The following is a 20,693-nucleotide window of genomic DNA, read 5'->3' as shown; positions in this document are numbered from 1 at the left end:
ATGACAAAATTGAATAATCATTGTTGTGCAGTTTATTTATCAAATACATTGTATAAGGAACAATGCCGCTATAATTCGTTGTCTGTTGTTCCTGGAGCGCAAAATTGCTATTTCATTTTTGTGGTGTAAAATACCTTTACTAGCTAATATCGCTATGATTTAAAAATATAGATATAGTTAGTTTAGTTACGTCTACAGATATGGAAGAAAAGATATGAAAGCTCATGGGCCACGTGGCAGAAGGGAAAAAAATGTAGCGTCGCTGATAACTGGTAGTGAAGTATACAGCCCTGTCCCTTAAATTAGATCCCGTGCGGAACGCGGTTTCTGTCTACAGTCGCAACGTCATTGAATATATCTTCAAGTGTCATGGGTGACAGCCAAACATCTTCGACATCCAGGGATGCCTTGAGCTGTTCCAGAGTTGAAAAAATGGCACCCGAAGACATGCCTTTGTCCAGCTGGTACTCATACTTTCCCTGAACAAAAGAATAAAAAAGCAGCCACACTTTCAATGTTTTCGGGCTCTACTGAAAATACCGTTAGCTATCCAGCAATACGATTATATTTAGTTCAAGTTTGAACAACTGATTCTGATAACGCTCTGGCTCGTATACACGAAAAGAGTCGGATTCTTATCCTGGCGGTAGAAACACACCTTTGCATCCTGATATGAATGTTTAGTCATGATATCTCATCACCGGTCTTCTCTCCTCCCCACAATGTACTGTAAATGAAACGTCATGCGTCTCCTGTTAAAGCTACGAGTAAAATTGAAGAGTAGGGAAACATAGGAGAGGGAAGATACGAACACAAGCTCCGGCTGAACGGTACGTCCAGGTAGCGTTACAGGCTCCCATACCGCTCATCATGGCGGATTTTATTTCATGTACATCGATTCTGACACTGCGTCAGTCCCTAACCTCCTAATTTATGCCCCTATATCCCACATATACTCTTTAGTAGTGTACAGTCATAGAAAAGCACTTCGTATCAAAGGTTACCTGAAATGTATCGTCTTTGTCAAAAGTAACCAGGCTGCACGTTTTCCTTGTCGCTTGTATTGCAAAGCCAACATGGCTTTCCACAGTATCACAACTGGTTAATAACTGAGTACAGAATCTCACCTTTACTTTGCACATATTTACAGCTTCAAAAGTGGTAGGAATTTTTTATTACCCGACTGAGAGCGGAACGCGCAGCCTGGTTACTTTTGGCAAAGACGGTACATACATAGGACCCCGCCTAACCAAGTTGTAAGAACGCGCCTACGTGAACTCGAAATGCTAGGATTCTGAAACATTCTATTTCCATCGACCTCCCATCTGAAGTAACAAGTCCGAGTTGGCAGCTCCTTTCACATCAGCCCTAAACATGGTGGTGTGACGCCGCAGCACAATACTCGCTTTTGTGGTGTTCCAGCTCTCACATACCTGTGCAATTCCAGTGATTTGCACACAAATCCGGCTCCGGAATTTCTGGGCATTGGGAACTTCAATGCTATCACGTTAAATGCGCATTTTAAGGTTATACGCTTCTAATTTGAAGTCGATTAGGATTCGGATATTGCACGCGATCGCTTGTGCAGAGAATAAATAGCGGTTCAGCTTCGAGAATTTATTGAAAACCCATCGCTGTTCTTCATTGAATAGTGAGAGCGTCAGAACTTAGGGAGAACATTCTTTAATACCTGTTTTCTGTATTGTTTATTAATTCAATTCAATTACTCAACCACACATGCATGTTTTGCTAAGAAGCGTCGTAACCATAGAAATAGCCCTACTCTAGCTAGAAAAAGGAAGGAATTGTCAAAATTCTGCCGAAAACAACCTCATTCAATCGTTGCTAGGAAAACAAAGGGCAAAATAGAAAATGGCAAAAAATGCAGAGACCACTAGGTTATTGTTAGAGATATATGCAAAGAGAGCCAACAGCCTTTTATTTCAAGGATATAAGGTGGATATTTTGCTACTGACACTAGTTACAAAGAGGAAAGAACGACTACGTGCCTTAAGCGCAATCAAAATTCATAGCCTGCGATTTTCGAGCTCCATGTAACGCTGATTCTCCTACGGCAACGATCTATCAATGTTCTACTTTCTGTACACTCTTCATACGATTCCACATATGTTCCGGTTAGAACTGGAAGTTTTAATAAAGTTCCACTTTTACGCGGACGTCTTTTCCGCGTCCGCCAGCGCCGCCTTGATTCGTAGCGGAAGATGCAGAGCGTGCTAGGTGAATGCGAGTGTCAGGTACAATGTGATTTCAAGGGGAAGATAGCATCTCTAGTGGACCTTATTTTGTTACCCGTGAATTCAAGGCTAGCCCAATTCGACTCCTTTGTTGAGAGAATCGGCAAAAACATGTATGGAAAATGCGGGGCTTGTTATGAGATACGTGGCAAGTGAGCCAACAATCACTGACACCAAGGAAAGCATAAGGGATTTTACCACGATAGCCTTAAAACTCCTGTTCTCCAAAACATTAACAGAGGTATAACCTGGTTGGACTGTGTGCGATAACAAGCTCGAATTCGCCAATACCTATTTGGGATAAGTGCAACATACAAAATATAGCGAAAGTGACGAGACAACCGTATGAATTTTTTCACGCTGGCTTTCGAGTACGTTGATGAAAATAATTTACCTGCTAATTTTGATAGGCTTCGTTATACTGTTCGCATAAATAAAGAAAATGACATTGTTCTAACCGAGACTTAAAAGTCTGCCAACGCCGAGTTATGCATCGCCCTTCTCCACTTCATTTTTCCTTTTTTTCTCGCTTCTTGAGCTCGACACATAAACATTTTAATGCGATAATGCGAAGCTTCGAGCAACTTGATTCCATGTGACCTTAATAAAGAGAGAGATTAGAGTTCGGAAAATAGCAGACATGTACATAGTAGGCTGATACGGAACTCTGAAGTTTATAAGAAAACGTCCCATCATTAGATTTAGTGGAAAGAAGGGTGGTTAAAACAAATACACAAGCAGCACAAACTACGTCGGTTATGTATGAACTCCTTTTTATGCTTAACCATTGCTAGCTGGTTAAGAGATAAGGCAAGTGTTTCTATTCCATGGTTACAGGCTGCTTCCAATATTATGTAATAAAGTAATCAAGAAGTACCTGTGTGTTAACGCATTCCGGCAAGTGCACCCGGTTAGATATACATGAGCTGGTCAGCCATTAAGTTTTCTACATGAAACCTTTGCGGTTTATCTGAACAAGCTTGACCATTATGAGTTGTGTTCCTCTATATTCTTCTGAGCGCATGTTTCTTTTGTTTTTGCTAATAAGTACGTATTAAGAATTTGTCAGGAAATCTGTAGGTGCGGATCAGCACTCGTGCTGCCCGTGTCTATCTATCTTTTATCTGTATGTTCCTGAAAATTTCGCTATGAACGCAAGAGCGCGCAGACGCTATTAAGAACGCTGCATGGTAAAGCATACCCTGAATGAACGCAACTTCTTGCTGTGTGGAAAAATTTCTTGCACAACCGAGTCAACAGATTCTTCAGTCTGTCTGCTTTCCTGGGTCGCGTTGACGACGATTGTGCAGCTATGGCCGTAGCGGTCTTTGATGCTCCGGAGAGGCCCGAGACATCGAAACTGTCCATTAGCCATGATGCCAACTCGATCGCAGGCTGCCTCGCATTCTTCCATCCTGGAAATAGATAGTTTCTTCAGTGCCGCACTGAATAGACCACAGAAGCTTTTACCTTCGCCTTAATGAAGGTAGATGTGACTCTTTCACATTGAAGGCTGAAAGGAGCTTGGTATACTTCCTCAAGGGAAGAACTTCTAGTCTACTGTAGTGTCTGCTCTATGCGTCTATTTATTTCTGCTATTTATAATTTTATCATTATATATGGTATAAAATACTTCGAATACGGCAAGGAGAAAAAGCGTTTTTCCCAAAACAGGCAAAAGTTTAAACGAAGTTATTAGTAGACGTTGAAGCTGTGCGTTAAGCATCACCAATAAAATCTAACCTTCTGAAAACGGTTACATTAGCACAAGAGTGCAACACCAGTTTACAGTAAAATAACATGGATATGTCGATAGAATAAAAGTATCAATGACAACCGGGATGGTTCATCATTAGCGATGTTTTTGTAATCCGAGATGTATATTGAACAAAATGAAGATAAAGTAGTAACTGCGCACAGGGAAATTAATAATGCTCGTAGCTGATATCATCTCGTAAAGGAATGTAGGGGCCAACCACCTAGCAGGGAGTTGTAATAAGGTTGAAATAGTATAGGGGACTCAAGCATTGCAGGGTGGCGCTGCGGGCGCCAGTGAACAGCGCCCTCTCCGGCCAACGCCATGTAATCGGTCGGGCAGAGTGAATAGCTCGCCTGTAGACTTTCGTGTCTTTGCAGCCTCTGCACGCTAGAGCAACTCGCTTTGCGCGCGCTCGCGTTCTTTGCCGCTCGCGTTGTTGAAAGCTGCTTACGCATGCGCGTGCCCTGACCGCAGTCTACTCGCTTTGCGCGCTTGCATTTCCGTGCTGAAAGAAAGCTGTCTTGCGCGCACGCGCTTCTGCTTCAACTTTGCAAACTCGCGCTTGGACGAAGCGGTGTTTGAAGCGAGTGTGCAGCATTGTACACGCTTCGATAGGGTTTTCAGAAAATAGCCGACAGCGGTGGCTATTTTCACAGCACAAATGTCAAAAGGGGAGAGCTGTTATTCAGCCATGTGCATTCTGTTGAGCAGATTATAGAATAGTACATAACAGAAATGCGCAACAACTTAGACAGGACACAGGAAGAAACACATACAACAGTTCACGAGCGCTCGTGAACTGTTGTATGTGTTTCTTCCTGTGTCCTGTATAACTTATTGCGCCTTTCTCTTATATACTATGCAGAACCAACTAGCCCGACAATACGCTCTTTTGAGATTATAAAAGATAAGCTGTTATCGTGAAGGCTAAGTGTGTGTCGTAGGTCAGCGACCACATCGCGTACGACGTGGGATTTGAGGCAAGTATTTAATTTTTATTATACCCATTTCAGTAAGGCCCAGATTGTAAGGCTCATGCAACCACTCCATGCGCTATTTGCTTTGATTTCTGAAGAGCTTGCAGATGTAATCTAGTTGGTGCCTATGAACTTAATAAAAGATACGTGGGTTCGTTCGTATCTTAGGCGCGCTTTTCGCTATATGCCGACATGTTAATTTTAATGCCGATTGTCGTGCAGTTGCATACTCAGAACATTTTATACGTAGCTTCCACCTGAATAGAATGTGCATTCACATGTACACAAAGAAACATCAACCCTTCTGCTGCAAACGAAATATTTTCGCGCTTTAATTTTCGTGAATCGCATTCAGCTCCTAATAACTCGTCCCACAGTTGATCGAGTAATTTCAATTCCACAGAGTAAAAAGACAGTTCTGGACAATATCTAGAAAAACAAATTTTCGCTGCGTGGTTACGACTTCATTGATCCTATAGCTTTTATATTGGTATATAACTGTTTTATTCAATCACTCGCCCCGCCGCGGTGGCTCACGCGTTAGGGACTGTTGGTCATGGCGGCGCGGGTTTGATCCCCGCCGCCGCTCGCTGGAGGCGAACTGCAAGGAGGTCTTTAGAAATATACGTTCCCGTTAAATAACCACGGAAGGGAGGCGGGGGGGGGGGGGGGGGGGGGCGTGGTGAAGTTTTTACAGGTCTCCAATACAGCGCCCCTCATGGCCTGTTCGCCCTGAGGTGTACGTTAAACACTACAAAACTAAACGAACAAGTTCACTCAATTGTATCCTTGCTTACAGGTCATTTTTTATATCCTGCATTGGAGCTTCAGTGTCTGCTTTCTAAAGAAGAAACAATTTGCGTCTGAGCATGAGTGGCGAGGCAGCATATCCTTGTTCTCTTTTGTTCGTTTTGCTTCTTATGTCGTGGGTTATGTGACATTTTTCTTTGCAGCTAGCATGGACATGCCCTGAAAAGCGCCAGCTTGCGATTTTCCGCGCTAAGTGTACCTGCAAGGCAGGAACTCAGGGGTGCTGCAAGCATGTTACTGCTGTGTGCTGTTTCATAAACTCCCATCAAGATAAGTTCTGCACAAGCAAGGCACACAAATGGGGCAAAACCAGCGGCAAAAATCCGAAGCCCTCTTTAGAGAGCATCTGGGCGTTAATGAAATGGGTATAATAAAAATGAAATACTTGCGTCAAATCGCACGTCGTACACGATGTGGCCGCTGACCTTCGACACACACTTAGCCTTCACAATAACAGCGTTGTCTTCTACTATCTGGGCAACAGAATGCACCTGGCTGACTAACAGCTCTCCCTTTTTGATGTTTGCGCTGCGAAAATAGCCACCACTGTCGGCTATTTTCTGAAAACCCTATCGAAGCGTGTACATTGCTGCACACTCACATTAAACACCACTTCGTCCATGCGCGAGTTTGAAAAGTAGAAGCAGGAGCGCGCGCGCGCAAGACAGTTTTCTTTCAGCACGGAAATCAAAGCGCGCGCAAAGCGAGTAGACTGCGGTCAGGGCGCGCGCGCGTTCAAGCAGCTTTCAACAACGCGAGCGACAAAGAACGCGAGCTGCTTCCGCGTGCAGAAGCTGCAAAGACCCGAAAGTCTACAGGCGAGCTGTTGCGAAAGCCAGCAACACAACAATACACTTCCCCACATTTTGAGCGTCGCGGAACCACTCCAGCCATGTTTTAAACTCAGCTGTGACACCTGTTTGCATGCCTGCGAAGCCACGGCGGCCGGCCGGCGCGAGCACTCACAAAGAGAGGTAACGCGAGCGACGCGAGAAGCACACGAAGCCGCCAGAACACGTTCGGCCAAGCGTCGCATCAGAGCCGCCCCCAAACAATCCTTCAAAGTTTTGCAGCTGGCGGAGGAGAGCGCGCTGCAGTCGCGCAGCCAAACTTGAGGTTGGGTTCCCTGTAGGCGAATAATAAAATTGCTTCGCTGACTTTGTCGGCCTATTATACTCTGCTTCATATTAAGGCTTTAAAGCGCGAATATTACCTGTTAGAGTTTGGTAATTTGGAGCCAGCGTAAAATATTAAGCTTAAAAAGAGAGAGTAATCTAGGTCGTCGCAGTGTAACTGTAACTCTGCTCATGCAAATCTGACAGTCGCATACACGAGCGTAATATTCGCACTTGTGCAAAGAAAATTCTCGCTGATGTGTAATCTAAGAGAGTCGAAGATAAGATTTTGCATTCCTGCTGTACACCATGGTAGAATAAAATAAAATAAATTCTAAAACTGACTGGTACTTACTTAAGGTTTATTCTATATGGCGGGGTAAATTTTCTGACCGGCTCATATGTCTACAATCTCATTCTAAGCTAACTTCTTCATTCGGGAGCTGTTCTATATACAATGATCATGAGAGCCTTATCACCGTCGCTTAGCTGCTTTGGTGCTCGGGTATTGTACCAATGGAACTCTACACAATCCCGTCCACGGCAGCCGAAGTTCGATACCGGCTAAGTCCAAAGTGACCAAGAGCAATTGAACCCTGTTTACGTTACGGAACCCAAGGTAGTATAAATGTATAAATAGTCCTCTATTACGGCGTCCCTCAAGAGCAATCTGTTGCTTCCGGATGCTACAGTGGCCGTCTTCTACTTTTTATCAAAAGTGTCTTTACTTCCGGAGAGAGGCTGTAGACTGCTTTCGTGTTCTGTAATACTGAATACAGAATATCGCGTTGCTTCCAATGGAGCAGTAGGTACGCTCCGAGCAAATAGGTCCATAACTGCGTAGTGATGTTTGAAGCACGTCGTTCTGAAAAAGCGATAGGCGTTAACCGTAACGATGAAAATGAAACAGCGTGAATAACGCCTTTCTAAGGCATAAGAAAAATTCATGGTCAGACAATTGTTTGTATCAACCGTATGACAAGTTTCGGGTACCATTTACCCCCTATGAGGGATACGTATATTAAACTTATACAGCATTGTTTGACGCCCGATGGGAATCATAATGCAGAGAACACTAGTTGGATTAGTGTTCACACGGAGGGAAGCTGCGGTGCTTGGTTCAGAGCATGCGAGCGGGTGGCTGACCCGACACACCGCTGCTCCACTCTCCGGCTAGATTGTCTCAATGGCAAAGGGACAATTTGAACCCCTGTTCCAATCTAATGACCAAGGCGCCACACGCTGGTTTCTCCGTTACGCTGTTCCGCTCAAATCTAGAAATAGCAGCGTGACACGCGGAAATCTCACTTCTATTTTCTGCTCGTGTCTAGCGATCACAGCTAGACATTAGACGCAATCTTCTCAACACTTCCCTTCCCCTCCTCCTGACTACGATTATTTGTTCTTTTTTCCTCCGTTATCTCCTACTTTCTCTTCCAGCAGCAGCTTTCACTCACACGTTCATATACACTGAGAATCGAGAGGTGGAATTTGCTACCGCCAGTCAGGAGCCTGCCAACCGAGGAGCCCACAAGCCACCGCCAGGCACTTAATGCCGAAACGAGCATTGCGGTGAGAAATAAATAAAAAATACGCCCTTTAGAGTAGTATCATGACTGAGACAAATTATAGCCGTAATAGTAGTGCCGTCCCTGAGACTACCTTTCAAGCCCTTGTTATTGCCAGAAGAAATGCCCCACGTGACCAAGATGCATTAAACGATGTTTGGCGCTTCCATAAACAAAATATTCACGTTCCGCATTATTACACGCGCCAAATCACCTCTTTGATGTTTGATAACGCATATGGGTAACGAATGCGTTACATAACGATATATTATCCGCACCGGATGTCATACATTTTAATGCGACAGCACCAGAGTTACAACAACAAATGCCCGCTGATTTGTTCGAAGAAAGTCTTGGCAGGCAAAGACGGACATGACGTCAGAAGTGCCGAGTGTAACGTGACCATGCAGGATCAAACAGAAAGAGGTAATAATGCAGCAATTACGCCAGAGCTCTCGAATGTTTTTGATCTTCTATATAAGGTTCTAGATAAACGGGAGCATTTTATGAGCGCTTTGCCTCCTAGATTGAAAATGGCACGCACGGAGTGAACTAGTCGCTCTGTACTGAAACGATGTCAAAGAGGTTATATGGCCACTACGAATAAATTACAAACTCAAAATCGACTCAAAATCGCTGGATGGGGCTCACAGCTGGCTAGCAGCATGTCAAAGTTACGTTAGCACGAGTCAACCCTTTAAAACCTAGGCGTCCACATTACCAAATTCGAAACAAGTTATACCCTGCAGCGGGTGATTCCTAGGTAGGGTAAGGGACCAAATAGGTTTTCGCTTCCTATCCCACACTTAGTGCTGCGCTTGACGGACGGACCACAGCCTGTAATTTTACCGTAACTTAATCGTTTAGCTTACGTTTTGTTATAAGGCTTGTTGTCCTAAAGCAACTTAGGAAATCGAGGACGAGCCGTAGTGGAGGGCTCTAGATATTTCGAACACCTGGAGTTCTTCAACGTGCTCAGATATAGCATATCAGATGGGGTGCTTGTATTGAACTCTTATATTGAGCAGCAGTCATCGCAGTGAAGACTGCGCCCGCATTCTTGGGTTTGCCACTCGACCACCCAACACTGGGCCACTATGAGAGCGGGTTTGGTACCTATTCAGTTAAAGAAGTGTAATAAAGTATGCGGTAATAATTGCTGGCTATTGCTAAGGTTTTAAAAAGAGCAATATAAGCAATGCTTCTACCGACACCACGTCTGCCAAGAGTACTTCAGTGTCTCTGCTGAGGTTGGCAAACATACATGTGGGACGTTATGATGACAGCGGTGCCACAGGCTCTGCTTATGGTTCTCAGAGCTTCCAGAATGTCTCTTCGCGCAAGCACGTCAACCCCGGCCGTAGGCTCGTCGAGGAACACCACCCGCGGCAGGCCGACAAGCGCCGCCGCAACGGACAACTTGCGCCGATTGCCGCCACTGCAGGAATAAGAGAAGACGATGTGACTTGTGTAGAGCACCGATGTTGGGTAAAGATGCATCAAATATGTTTCAGATCCAGGCGTACATTACCAGTTTTGGGCTTTGCGCCGCCTACCCAAACAGCGACGCTCTAATACATATATTTTCCTCACCAGAGAATGAGACTTCAAGAAGTATCTGTTCTCGTCTGCTGCGCGTCTGCTGGGCGCTTTTGTTGTTCTTTGTGGATCCAGTAATTTTACCATATGCCCCATTAACCTCGCTCGAACAAGTCAGCAGTAACAGTAATTCGATCAGCAGTTAGTACTTCATCGCCTGCAACCGCACTTCTGTGTCAGCCGTGAGGACTCTGCGTGTAGAGCACTATAGGTTAGGTTTCGAGTGTTATGTAACTAAATGGCGACAGAAACCTATGACTTCGTGCAATTAGTTTTCGGCGGTCAGAGACTGCGCACAGGGTAGTAGATTCGCTTAATACTAAGTTTGAAATGCTGCACACATCTTATACATCTTTCTCTAAATACCACCAAACAGCGACTGCAGTGATCGAAACTCTTGGAACGCTTACTCTCAGCCAAGTAGGGGAATGCCTACACCTTTCAGTGGGAAGTAGTGACTAAATCTTGAAAGGACATGTTCACGTATCAAGAGTGTGTACAGTAAGTGCATCCCTGTATGTCTTAAGCCTCCCAAAAAAATAAGCCTATGTTGTCATGTGTCTTAACAGGAAGCGATGCCTGGCAGGCAGGTGAAGAAAAAGTTCAGATAATTATGAATGGAGGTGAGTCCTGCGTATATTAGCTCTGACAGAGACTTGAAGAGCAAAAGGGCGCCGTGAGTTTAAAAAGCCAACCTCGACCAATGAAGGCTATGTGGCTCAAAGATGAATAGCAAGGCAATAACAATCACACATATGCTTTTCCCCAAAACGAGGGGGAATGATTTGCACTCAGCCTGTTCCTAGGGATCAGATAGCCAACACTGCCCTGAGCACTTAATGTGTTTTCTTCACACATCGATTGGAACAAACATGGTAAGATATAGCTCAGGTCTTTTGGAGAATTGAAAACTGCGGCACTAAAACAAACGATCTCAAGTTGCGTACCATTTTTAGCTTTCAGAAAGACGGCATAAACGCCTCCAGTTCCTTATATTTCTCAGTTGCCGACCTGTTTCACTTCGTACTGAACGGCGCACAAGGAAATAAAGGCCCAAAATTTTGATAGCGAAAAAAATGCGGTCATGACACTGAAGGTAGTCTTCACGCTGCGGGCAAAATGGTTACGCCCATGTTTTCCGGTCATATGCCAGAAAGAACGGAAGAAGTGCAATCCGTACAGAGGAGATCATTTGCAAGGGGATTAACTGTTCATCGGTTGTTTTCATCTATATTTATATCAACCAATTGTAGCCTCAACTGAACAACTGCATTTACTAGCAGCATCAACGGAACCGCAAACAAAATTAAAAAAACAAACATGGCATATCAAAATGTTGACTACTCTACAGTTCAAAGGATTCGTGCTTGTTTAGCACGCACATTTTGAAAATGCGAGCCAGTTGCAAATTCAAAGCCATAATCTCCTACCTGCAATCCTGTAATTTAAATATTGCAGAGCAGGTGCGCAAGTGCCCCTTTAAGTGCTTTATAACAAACATTTTTTCTTGCGGTGTACTACTTGGGCTTAATATTGAGACCAAAAGATCTCAATTTCTAGGCCCACATGCATTCCCGCGTCCCACACTATTAGCGCCTCAAATAGAAATTGACTGTAGAAACGGAGCTACGCAAAAGAACCCAGCGTTGCACTTAAAGTTAAGTTGAGAGCAAGACCTTTATTTGAGAGATACCTGGAGAGTAAGCAGGAGTGCAAACATGGCATCAATGTTCTACTATACAGCAAGAAAAACAGAGCAGTTTAGTATATATTGCCGTATGACAGAGTACCGGAAGCAGGCTGCTCACGGGGAGCGTCGCATTCTGCTCCCCGCTGCTGTAGCGGCGTGCGCGCTCGAGGCAGCGTGTAACGCGGTACAGCCCCTGCGCCTCCGCATTGCAGGTTCTCTTTCTGACAATTAGAATTGGTCACAGCTATGCTGAGCCTAACGCGTGCCTCTCACTGTAAAATTTTGTTGAGTATATATATATATGTATGACATATATATATGTATGTATATGAGTATATATGTCGACGGGCTGTTTAATAAACAGCTGTGCATTTAAACATATAGGATTTTCTTCTCGAATAGGTGTGGCCCAGAGTGGATATATCCACTCTGGGCTCAGTGAGATATATCCACTCTGGGCCACACCTATTCGAGAAGAATAGAGTGGAATAGAGAGAATAGGTGTGGCCCAGAGTGGATATATCTCACAGAGTCTAACGTTCTTTTCAATATATATATATATATATATATATATATATATATATATATGCTACATATACCTACATTCTACATACTATATATAAATACTACATACTACATTCTACATGCTACATATACCTACATATATATACCTACATTCCTTGACAAAGGCCGGACCCCGGCCGAAACGTCGGATTAAAGTGTTGTTTTTTCATCGTGTGTCACCTACTTCAAGTTCATGACCTACCGGACCCATTCGAGATTCAACCCCCTTCCTATATATATATATATATATATATATATATATATATATATATATATTGAAAAGAACGTTAGACTCAGTGAGATATATCCACTCTGGGCCACACCTATTCGAGAAGAAAATCCTATATGTTTAAATGCACAGCTGCTTATTAAACAGCCCGTCTACACTGTATCGTCACTCCGCAATAGCATCAGTTACAGGTGTTCATCGAAACAGGTTTCTTTCTTATTATTGCCAGCTTTGTTGGCCCTTGAAGCTTTTTTTTCAGGTCACAGCAAGTAGGGCTCCCTTGACCTGTTATTGTTTCTTGTGTCCTTCTCCCCTCTTTCGGGAAAGCTTTTGAGAACTGTTCCCTTGCAGATGCATTCTTTATCAGGACCTTTTGATATGCCTGTCCCCCTTCAAGAAAGCTGTCCAGCATCGAACCTACTTATGTTCTGACTCATCAACCACTCCATGTTGTAGTTTTGCCTGCTGCTGACGCTTTTTATTTTCTTTTTGAGGCCACAGATCACCGGTTCCAGGCATTTCTTCACTCATTGACCTGCTTTCGTCTCCGCCACCCTCCTCCCTCCTTCCTCCCTAGTTTTCTCCTTCCGAAGCAAAAGCGTAATTAAACCCTTGCCAGTGATGATCGCGATGCCCAGACGAAAACATTCTAGTCGAAATTTTGGCTCGACTTGCGAACTGAGTCTCCCACCCGCCTCTACCCTTATTCAGTCTTCTTTCATACATGACGTAAAACAGCATATAAAGCCAAGACCGTCTGAAAGCGACCTGGACCCGTATTCCGAGTTTGCGTCGTTATCGAAGTGTCGCTATCTCACGTGACCACGAGTCATCTGATTGGTCGAAACGCCAGAGCTGGGTGATGCCACTGCGGAACCGGAAGAGGTGGCAACGTAATTTTCCAGCGTTTTCACCAATCATGTGACTCGAGGTTGGGGAAATAGCGACACTCAGGATAACGACGCAAACTCGGAATACGGGCCCTGATCACTCTACAAGCGGGTTGGTTTGAGCTGCAATCCACGGGCATACAGCGAAGCTTAGCAAGTTAAATAAAATTTAAATTGGTTCACAGGAAGGGAAAGGCGCAGTAACTGCCACACTTGCTCTGTGGACACCCGAACCGCGCCGAAGGGAAGGGAGGAAGGTGGGAATGAAAGTGGAAAGAGAGAAAGAGGAGCCGTAGTGGAGGGCTACGGAGTAATTTCGACCACCTGGGGATCTTTAACGTGCGCTGACATCGCACAGCACACGGACGCCACTTCGTTTCGCCTCCATCGAAACGCAGCCGCCGAGGCCGGGATTCGATCCCGGGAACTCCGGCACAGTAGTCGGGCGTCTTACCACTGCACCACCCCGGCAGGGCTAGCAAGTTTCGCACTCCCTCGTTTCTTTTTCTTTTTTTTTTGCTGTGCTGTTCGCTGTTTGACAGTGACAACAAAAGTCCGAACAAGTTCGAAAGGGGCTACCAAGCTTGAAGTTAAAGCAAACTGTAATTATTTTTGGAAAAGCCATTTGCCCGATTTGTAAAATTATTTATTAGTACACGCGCCCTTCTCGTCAAAATATAGCCGCACAAACTTGGGAGGGGCGGGCATTGTAGAATTTTCAATCTCGACAGCTCCACTTACATTCGGCGTTCCGGTATGTTTATATATATATATATATATATATATATATATATATATATATATATATAGGGAGGGGGTTGAAGCTCGAATGGGTCCGGGAGGGCATAGACTTAAAGTAGGTGACACATGGTAGAAAAAACAACACTTTATTCCGACGTTTCGGCCGGGGTCCGGCCTTTGTCAAGGAATATATATATATATATATATATATATATATATATATATATATATATATATATATATATATTGTAGAATTTTTAATCTTGACAGCTCCACTTACTTTCGGCGTTCCGGTATATATATATATATATATATATATATATATATATATATATATATATATATATACGCACAGTAGAGTTCAATAGGCCAGATTACTGACTAAAGTACAACGTTACGACAGACATGACTGTTCGCTCTCCCCGCCGGGGTGGTGCAGTGGTAAGACGCCCGACTACTGTGCCGGAGTTCCCGGGTTCGAACCCGACCGCGGCGGCTGCGTTTCGATGGAGGCGAAACGAAGAGGCGTCGTGTGCTGTGCGATGTCAGCGCACGTTAAAGATCCCCAGGTGGTCGAAATTACTCCGTAGCCCTCCACTACGGCTCCTCTTTCTCTCTTTCCACTTTCATTCCCACCCTCCTCCCTTCCCTTACGCGCGGTTCGGGTGTCCACAGAGCAAGTGTGACAGTTACTGCGCCTTTCCCTTCCTGTGAACCAATTTAACTGTTCGCTCTGACAGTTTATTTGTTTATTTTGGGGACAGTTTCTGGATTGGTATATTTCCTTCATCAGGGCACCTTCACAATAACCAGTTTTGTGATCATCGGCTTAGAAAAAAAGACGAGGAGGCATGATCGCGCCCCGACAGCTCACACAAGAGTGAGGGGAGACCGCAAAGCATGCAGCATTCAAAAGGCGCCACTGCGCTAACAAAAAATAGAAATGAAGACAAACACCAACAGCAGACTTTGCCATGATGCATGACCGACACGGAAACTGGATGACAAAAAAAAAAAGAAAGGAAAAGAATAGAAGCGGGAAGGTGGGGAAAAACGGGAAGAGAGAAACTTTGAGCGCGCAGGTCTCGATGTGGCCGGAGGTAGCCAGCAACATGAAGCCGACCGTCAGCGGTAGGCCCGTATCAGGTGTACGGAAGTGCGCTCTCAGGGAGGTGCAGAAGCGACAAGCGAATGCCACTTGTTAGACACCGCAACAGCCGCTAGCAACACCGCCACCTGTGAGCTTTCGCTACATTCCTTTTCTTGCTTTTACGTAAACTTGCTTGCAGACTGTGCGTCGCCCTTTCTCCCATAAACATGAAATTGGCGTTTCAAACTGTCGCCGCCCACTTTTTCCACTAAGAACGGCGACCCCCAGAAACCCACCCACCCACACACGCACGCACACACACGCACACACGCACGCACGCACACTCACACAGACACCCACCCACCCACCCACCCACACACACACACACACACACACACACACACACACACACACACACACACACACACACACACACACACACACACACACACACACACACACACACACACACACACACACACACACACACACACACACACACACACACACACACACACACACACACACACACACATAGACACACACACATATATATATATATCTTGCTGCTAGTCGAGTCAACGAAAATGAGGCAGGCGGAGAGCGTGAGCATATGGCGGGACCTCTTGCGCGAATCATCCACAGTAGCAGACTGTGCTTTGACATCCGGTTGGCTCTAGGCTTCAGCTGTTATGTGCTGTGCGTTGCGTAACCTGCCACGTGAATTCTTGGTGGAGGTGCGGGGTGGTTCACCCCTTGTCATCCTTGCCCTGAGCTTCTGCTCACCGCGTCTGCTTCGGCCGTTGGCAGCAGGTTCTTCGGACGCATGGCTTGGCACTTCCGCAGCCTGTATGAAATGACGCAACCTCGCCGTCCAGTGCGCCCTATACTTGTGCTGTGAACGTAACATCGGCTGTGTAACAATATATATTTCTTTCATTACAATAACCGGATATATATTTAGGGGAAAACATGACAAAATGCAGCAGACACAACAAAAACATCTACTAGGTACATTGCGTGCAGTGCAGGCACTCAAGTAATTGCCACCTTTATCGGCTCAGAAAATGCTACAAAAATCAGTAATCACTTTATACATTTTGGTATGTAGTTTAATCGTTTTCAGCAACCCATCGCTACGTTATAGCAGTAGTGACACAACGAAGGCTGCGTGATCCCTAATTTCTTCTCAATGAGAAAAAAAATCGGGATCATCCGGCCTTCGTTGCGGTCGTGTGATCCTTCAATGGCAGTCGCTTTTCAAGGAAGGAAGCTAGAACGTCGGGATGCACTAGCGTCAAGTGTGGTATAAGAGGAGGGATGCACTAGCGTCAAGTGTGGTATAAGAGGAGAAGTTGTCGTCGTAAACTAACCTTCAAGCTAGACAGAGCGACTGCATTCGTTGTCATGTGTCTCGCTGAAGTATTTAAAAAGCTAGATGCAGATTCGCCTCCCACAGGACAGGTTCTCAAGGTTTTTGCAACAGAGTAGAGTGTTCTCGGTCTATACCACGGTGCCCATTCAGAAGAAAGCAGTATGCCATCTCGGAAAGACCTATGTTTTCAACCGTTCTTGCGAGCCCGTCCGCAGGTGCTTAAAATACACTGGCCTAGGTTCGGCAGTGACGGACACAGCGACACCTATTGGAGCCATAGCGTCGGTTCTTTAGTATCGTCCTAAATTTTGAGGTTAGCGTTTTGAACGAGTAGGAGACAGTATCAGGATACAGAAAAGGCGCGAAGGAGCTTCGTTTTTAGGACCGTTATACATCATTACATTTTCGTACTTTCTTCGTTATCATCAGTGAGAATGGCTGACTGATGGCATTCTCATAAGGCCTGGAAAACTCTGTTTCTCAAATAATGTGGCGTATATGCTGCAAGCAAGAGGCGCGCCTAAGACTTATTTTAGGAGTGATGGAAAATAAAACTAGGTTATTCTTACCTGTACTCGCTGCACATCTGTGTAGCATGATCCGAAAGCCTGACGGCAGCCAGTAAGTACTCGACCAACGGCGAAATTTTCTCTTCAGGCATACCACGCAGCCTGGCAATCATGCGCAGGTACTCGCGTGCCGTGAGTACGTCCAGCAGGCTGTCAGTCTGAGGGCAATATCCGATCTCCGACTGCCACTGCCAAGAGAAAAGCACCGCCGTATTATAAAGCGCAACACTTAGGGATTTCATTTTAGCGGCGAGTATTCACATAACCTGCTAACAGATCATATCTGTGCGGTACCTGTGGTACTACGTTGACGTCCTTAACAGCGTTATATCTGGGCAACTAAAATTAGCATCAACATGTCTGAGGGAAATGGTGGCTTCAGTAGCACAAGTATTAGCTCTGACATCGATGCGCCACGTATGCCGCCGTTAGCAACAAAGAAATACAGGCCACAAAATATAAACAAGCCGCAGGAAGGTCCTTTTCAGTTAATGTTTAAGGTTTGGTAAATTGAGACGAAATCAAGCCACAAAATTATCAATGATTTGACAAGTACTCTCGCCCGCAGAGATCAGCCAAACAGATTTGCAGCTTTGCAAACCAGCATACGAATAGTAACGTATGATTTAGAAGAAATTTATTACGGAAATGTCGATCATATCTGGACTTATATAAAAATGCATATCAGGAATTGGGCAGATATATATGAAAAACACTGGGTCAGATAAGGCATATCAGTCCAATCCTTGATTTGCAGCACCAGATATAGCATATCTGGTTAGATAAAACTTATCTGCCCAGTTGCTGATTTGTAGTACCTGATATGGCACTTGATATTGCCCATAAACATGCTGAGAGCACGACAGATGGTAGATGAGAGCAAAATAATACAATAGCAAAGAATTTTAGGTGATTTAGTCAGGAAACGGGGAAAATAACGTTTAGCACCATCTATGTTGCAGGACGTGAAGCTCGAATAAAAAAGCGCAAAATTTAATCATTCAGGCATGAAATCGAATTATAGACAGGCCGTCCAGTCCTTTATAGCTTGTGACAAGCAATAATTGGATTGCGTAAGGGTGCATGGGGGCCACATTTACCATGATGTAGCTATTTCAAGCCTGGTTGCGCTTAGCTAGACTAATACATACGTGTGCAAATACTAACTGAATGAACAATGAGGACAGGATGCGATGAAGGAATTGCCGACCACAAACAACAAGAGACCATATAAACCAGTTAATGTCGAGTGACATGTATCTCACTCATATTTTTCCCTTTTCACATTTCTGAATTCACAGCATTACTTGCATGCAGCATATCACCTCTGATCTGCATATCAGCAAAAAACTTTATTAAATGTACACGAGGAAAAATTCAGTATTCCAGCTAAACGCAGACAGCCGACCACTTAATCAAGTTTGGTAAGGAAAACTTGAATTTCCACTTCCATTTCAAACCTTTAGACAGGAAAATAGCTGTGGAGCCGCGTAGTTTCTTTTTTCCCTCCCTATGAAGGCTCTAAAAGATGGGCTTGAATTACGTAGATTTTAAGAGTCAGGCACATGCTCATGCATTAGGGAATATTGAGATCCTATACTCATTTACGCGCGAAACTTAACTTACTTAGGTATCTGAATAAAATAATGGACCAACCTGTTTAGACGAGAAGCGAAAGAGAAAGACATTAACCTAATAAATTAGATATTACATTTTTAACCTACTCTTTTACACACAGAGCTTTAACCAGTAAATGGTTTTAGTATGAGCCTATTGGTTTACTTGCGAAGCTAAAGAAAATAGAGAACGGTTATTGAAATCGGACTAGACTATTAAAATCGATTTTAAAGGTTTGTAGCGCTAAAATCACACACGCACACGAAAGAAAAGAAAGGGCACGGGACAGGGGGGAACGGCAAGGACAGACGGGAAAGGTTTGTAGATACCCGGAAAAGGCACCGCTAAACCGTAGGGCGATACACCACCCACTGCTGGGACTACTGCTAATACCTGAACCTTGGGAGGGTACATAGGCTGCCAGGAAACCACGGTGTTACCTCAAGCAGAGACTGCAGTGAAAAATGAGCAAACGCGCCTAACTCAGGGTTTCTTTTGAAATTAAGAGAGAAAACAAATAAGAAAAACAATACAAGGCTATTGCGGATTTTTTGAAAGTGTCTGAAGGCATTTGTCACGGCAGCGACAGCCCCGTCCCAAAACCAAGTCAAGCATGAAGCTACTTAGGTAGCAAAAGTAATAAACAGCGAAAAACCCTATCAACCCACTGAACTTTTTCAAGCTTGCTAGAGCGAAAGACAAATTATCAAAGGAATGTATAGATAATTATCACATTCTGACATTTACCATCGAATTCACTGATTGGAAAGTATATTTTCCGCCAAAATATAAAAGTGAACAATATCCTGAGGCTGGCATGTGCTAGTTCCCGACAGGAAGTCTCATGCTCTCGGTTTTGGTGATCTGGCATGAAGATGAAAGGACACAATGAGGGTGCGATCCGCTGGCAGGTTACACCATGGTGAAGATTTGGCCGGGGCCGCCCAGGGCAGAAGCCCTGAAAAGCTCAGGCGACCATCAGGTTCATTGCCAAGGATAGGGAGGCAGCTTCCACCCGTAGGGGGACACTGTAATTTCCTCTGTGCCGGCAATCAGACTGAAACTCGTGTAGGTTTGCTGTCGCATTTTTGTTACATGCACATAGCTAATAGCGAACAGGCGCTGGTACACACACACACCAGCATACACAGCCCGCAGCACGCCCGCCAGCCGCACCGAACTGCCGATATCGGCCAAAGAAAAGAAGCGCGACACGTGCTGCAGACGCTCATGGTGTGGAAAGAGGGAGGAGAAAGAAGCAAGCACAATCAAAAAAGGAGAGCGTGCGCTCTGCTGTAGGGCGCTGCGGTCACGAGAAGAGATGAAATGCAAGCCCGCGACTCAGCGACCGCCGCTGTCTTTGAGAGAGAAGAGGAAAACGCCAGACAGATGAGTCACCGTCTAGTGAGCGCGGCAGGGGCAGTATACTGAACTGCCATCATTTTCTTTATATTTTGAACCGCTCAACTCAACCGACCATGCTTAGTGCATGAGACTGCCACCGCATTTTAAATGCAAATGCGAGTTAGCAGGGGGCAAGAGGACATGTAGCCAACACCCTAGCGCACTCCTCGATTATGGAACACATGGTATAATAATGTGCAGCGGAATCTGCAGAATAATTGAAATACTATGAGTCATAGCTTTTCTAATTGGATACAAACATGACAAAACTAAGCATTCAGGCCATGCATAGTGAATGTGTAAAAACTTTGAAGCTGGCGGGAAACATGATGCCAATATTGAATTTTGCAGAAGGTAGCTGGTCATATATTGCTAATATACAGTCGCTATGGCGGCCACACAAGGCCCTGATGAGGCTGTATAAAGTTGTGATGATGTCAG

At 44.7% G+C, this 20,693-nt stretch overlaps 1 protein-coding gene across 1 annotated transcript in view; it reads right to left on the bottom strand.

Annotated features, from left to right (window-relative positions):
• Positions 1-302: 302 nt before the first annotated feature.
• LOC146200210 (phospholipid-transporting ATPase ABCA3-like) overlaps positions 303-20,693 on the bottom strand; it is a 28,479-nt gene continuing 8,088 nt past the window's right edge. The window contains exons 4-7 of the mRNA XM_084592298.1: positions 17,232-17,419; positions 9,749-9,922; positions 3,457-3,670; positions 303-479 (exon numbers count right to left, since the gene is read on the bottom strand). Of these exons, the coding sequence (XP_084448424.1) occupies positions 303-479; positions 3,457-3,670; positions 9,749-9,922; positions 17,232-17,419 (753 nt within the window). The remainder of the gene's footprint in view (positions 480-3,456; positions 3,671-9,748; positions 9,923-17,231; positions 17,420-20,693) is intronic.

This window comes from Amblyomma maculatum, chromosome 2 (genome assembly GCF_055883805.1).
Source record: "Amblyomma maculatum isolate TAMU_Amacu chromosome 2, ASM5588380v1, whole genome shotgun sequence".
Classification (NCBI taxonomy): Eukaryota; Metazoa; Arthropoda; class Arachnida; order Ixodida; family Ixodidae; genus Amblyomma; species Amblyomma maculatum.
The sequence above is the reverse complement of the archived record's forward strand: the minus strand, read 5'-3'. Positions and strand labels throughout refer to the sequence as shown.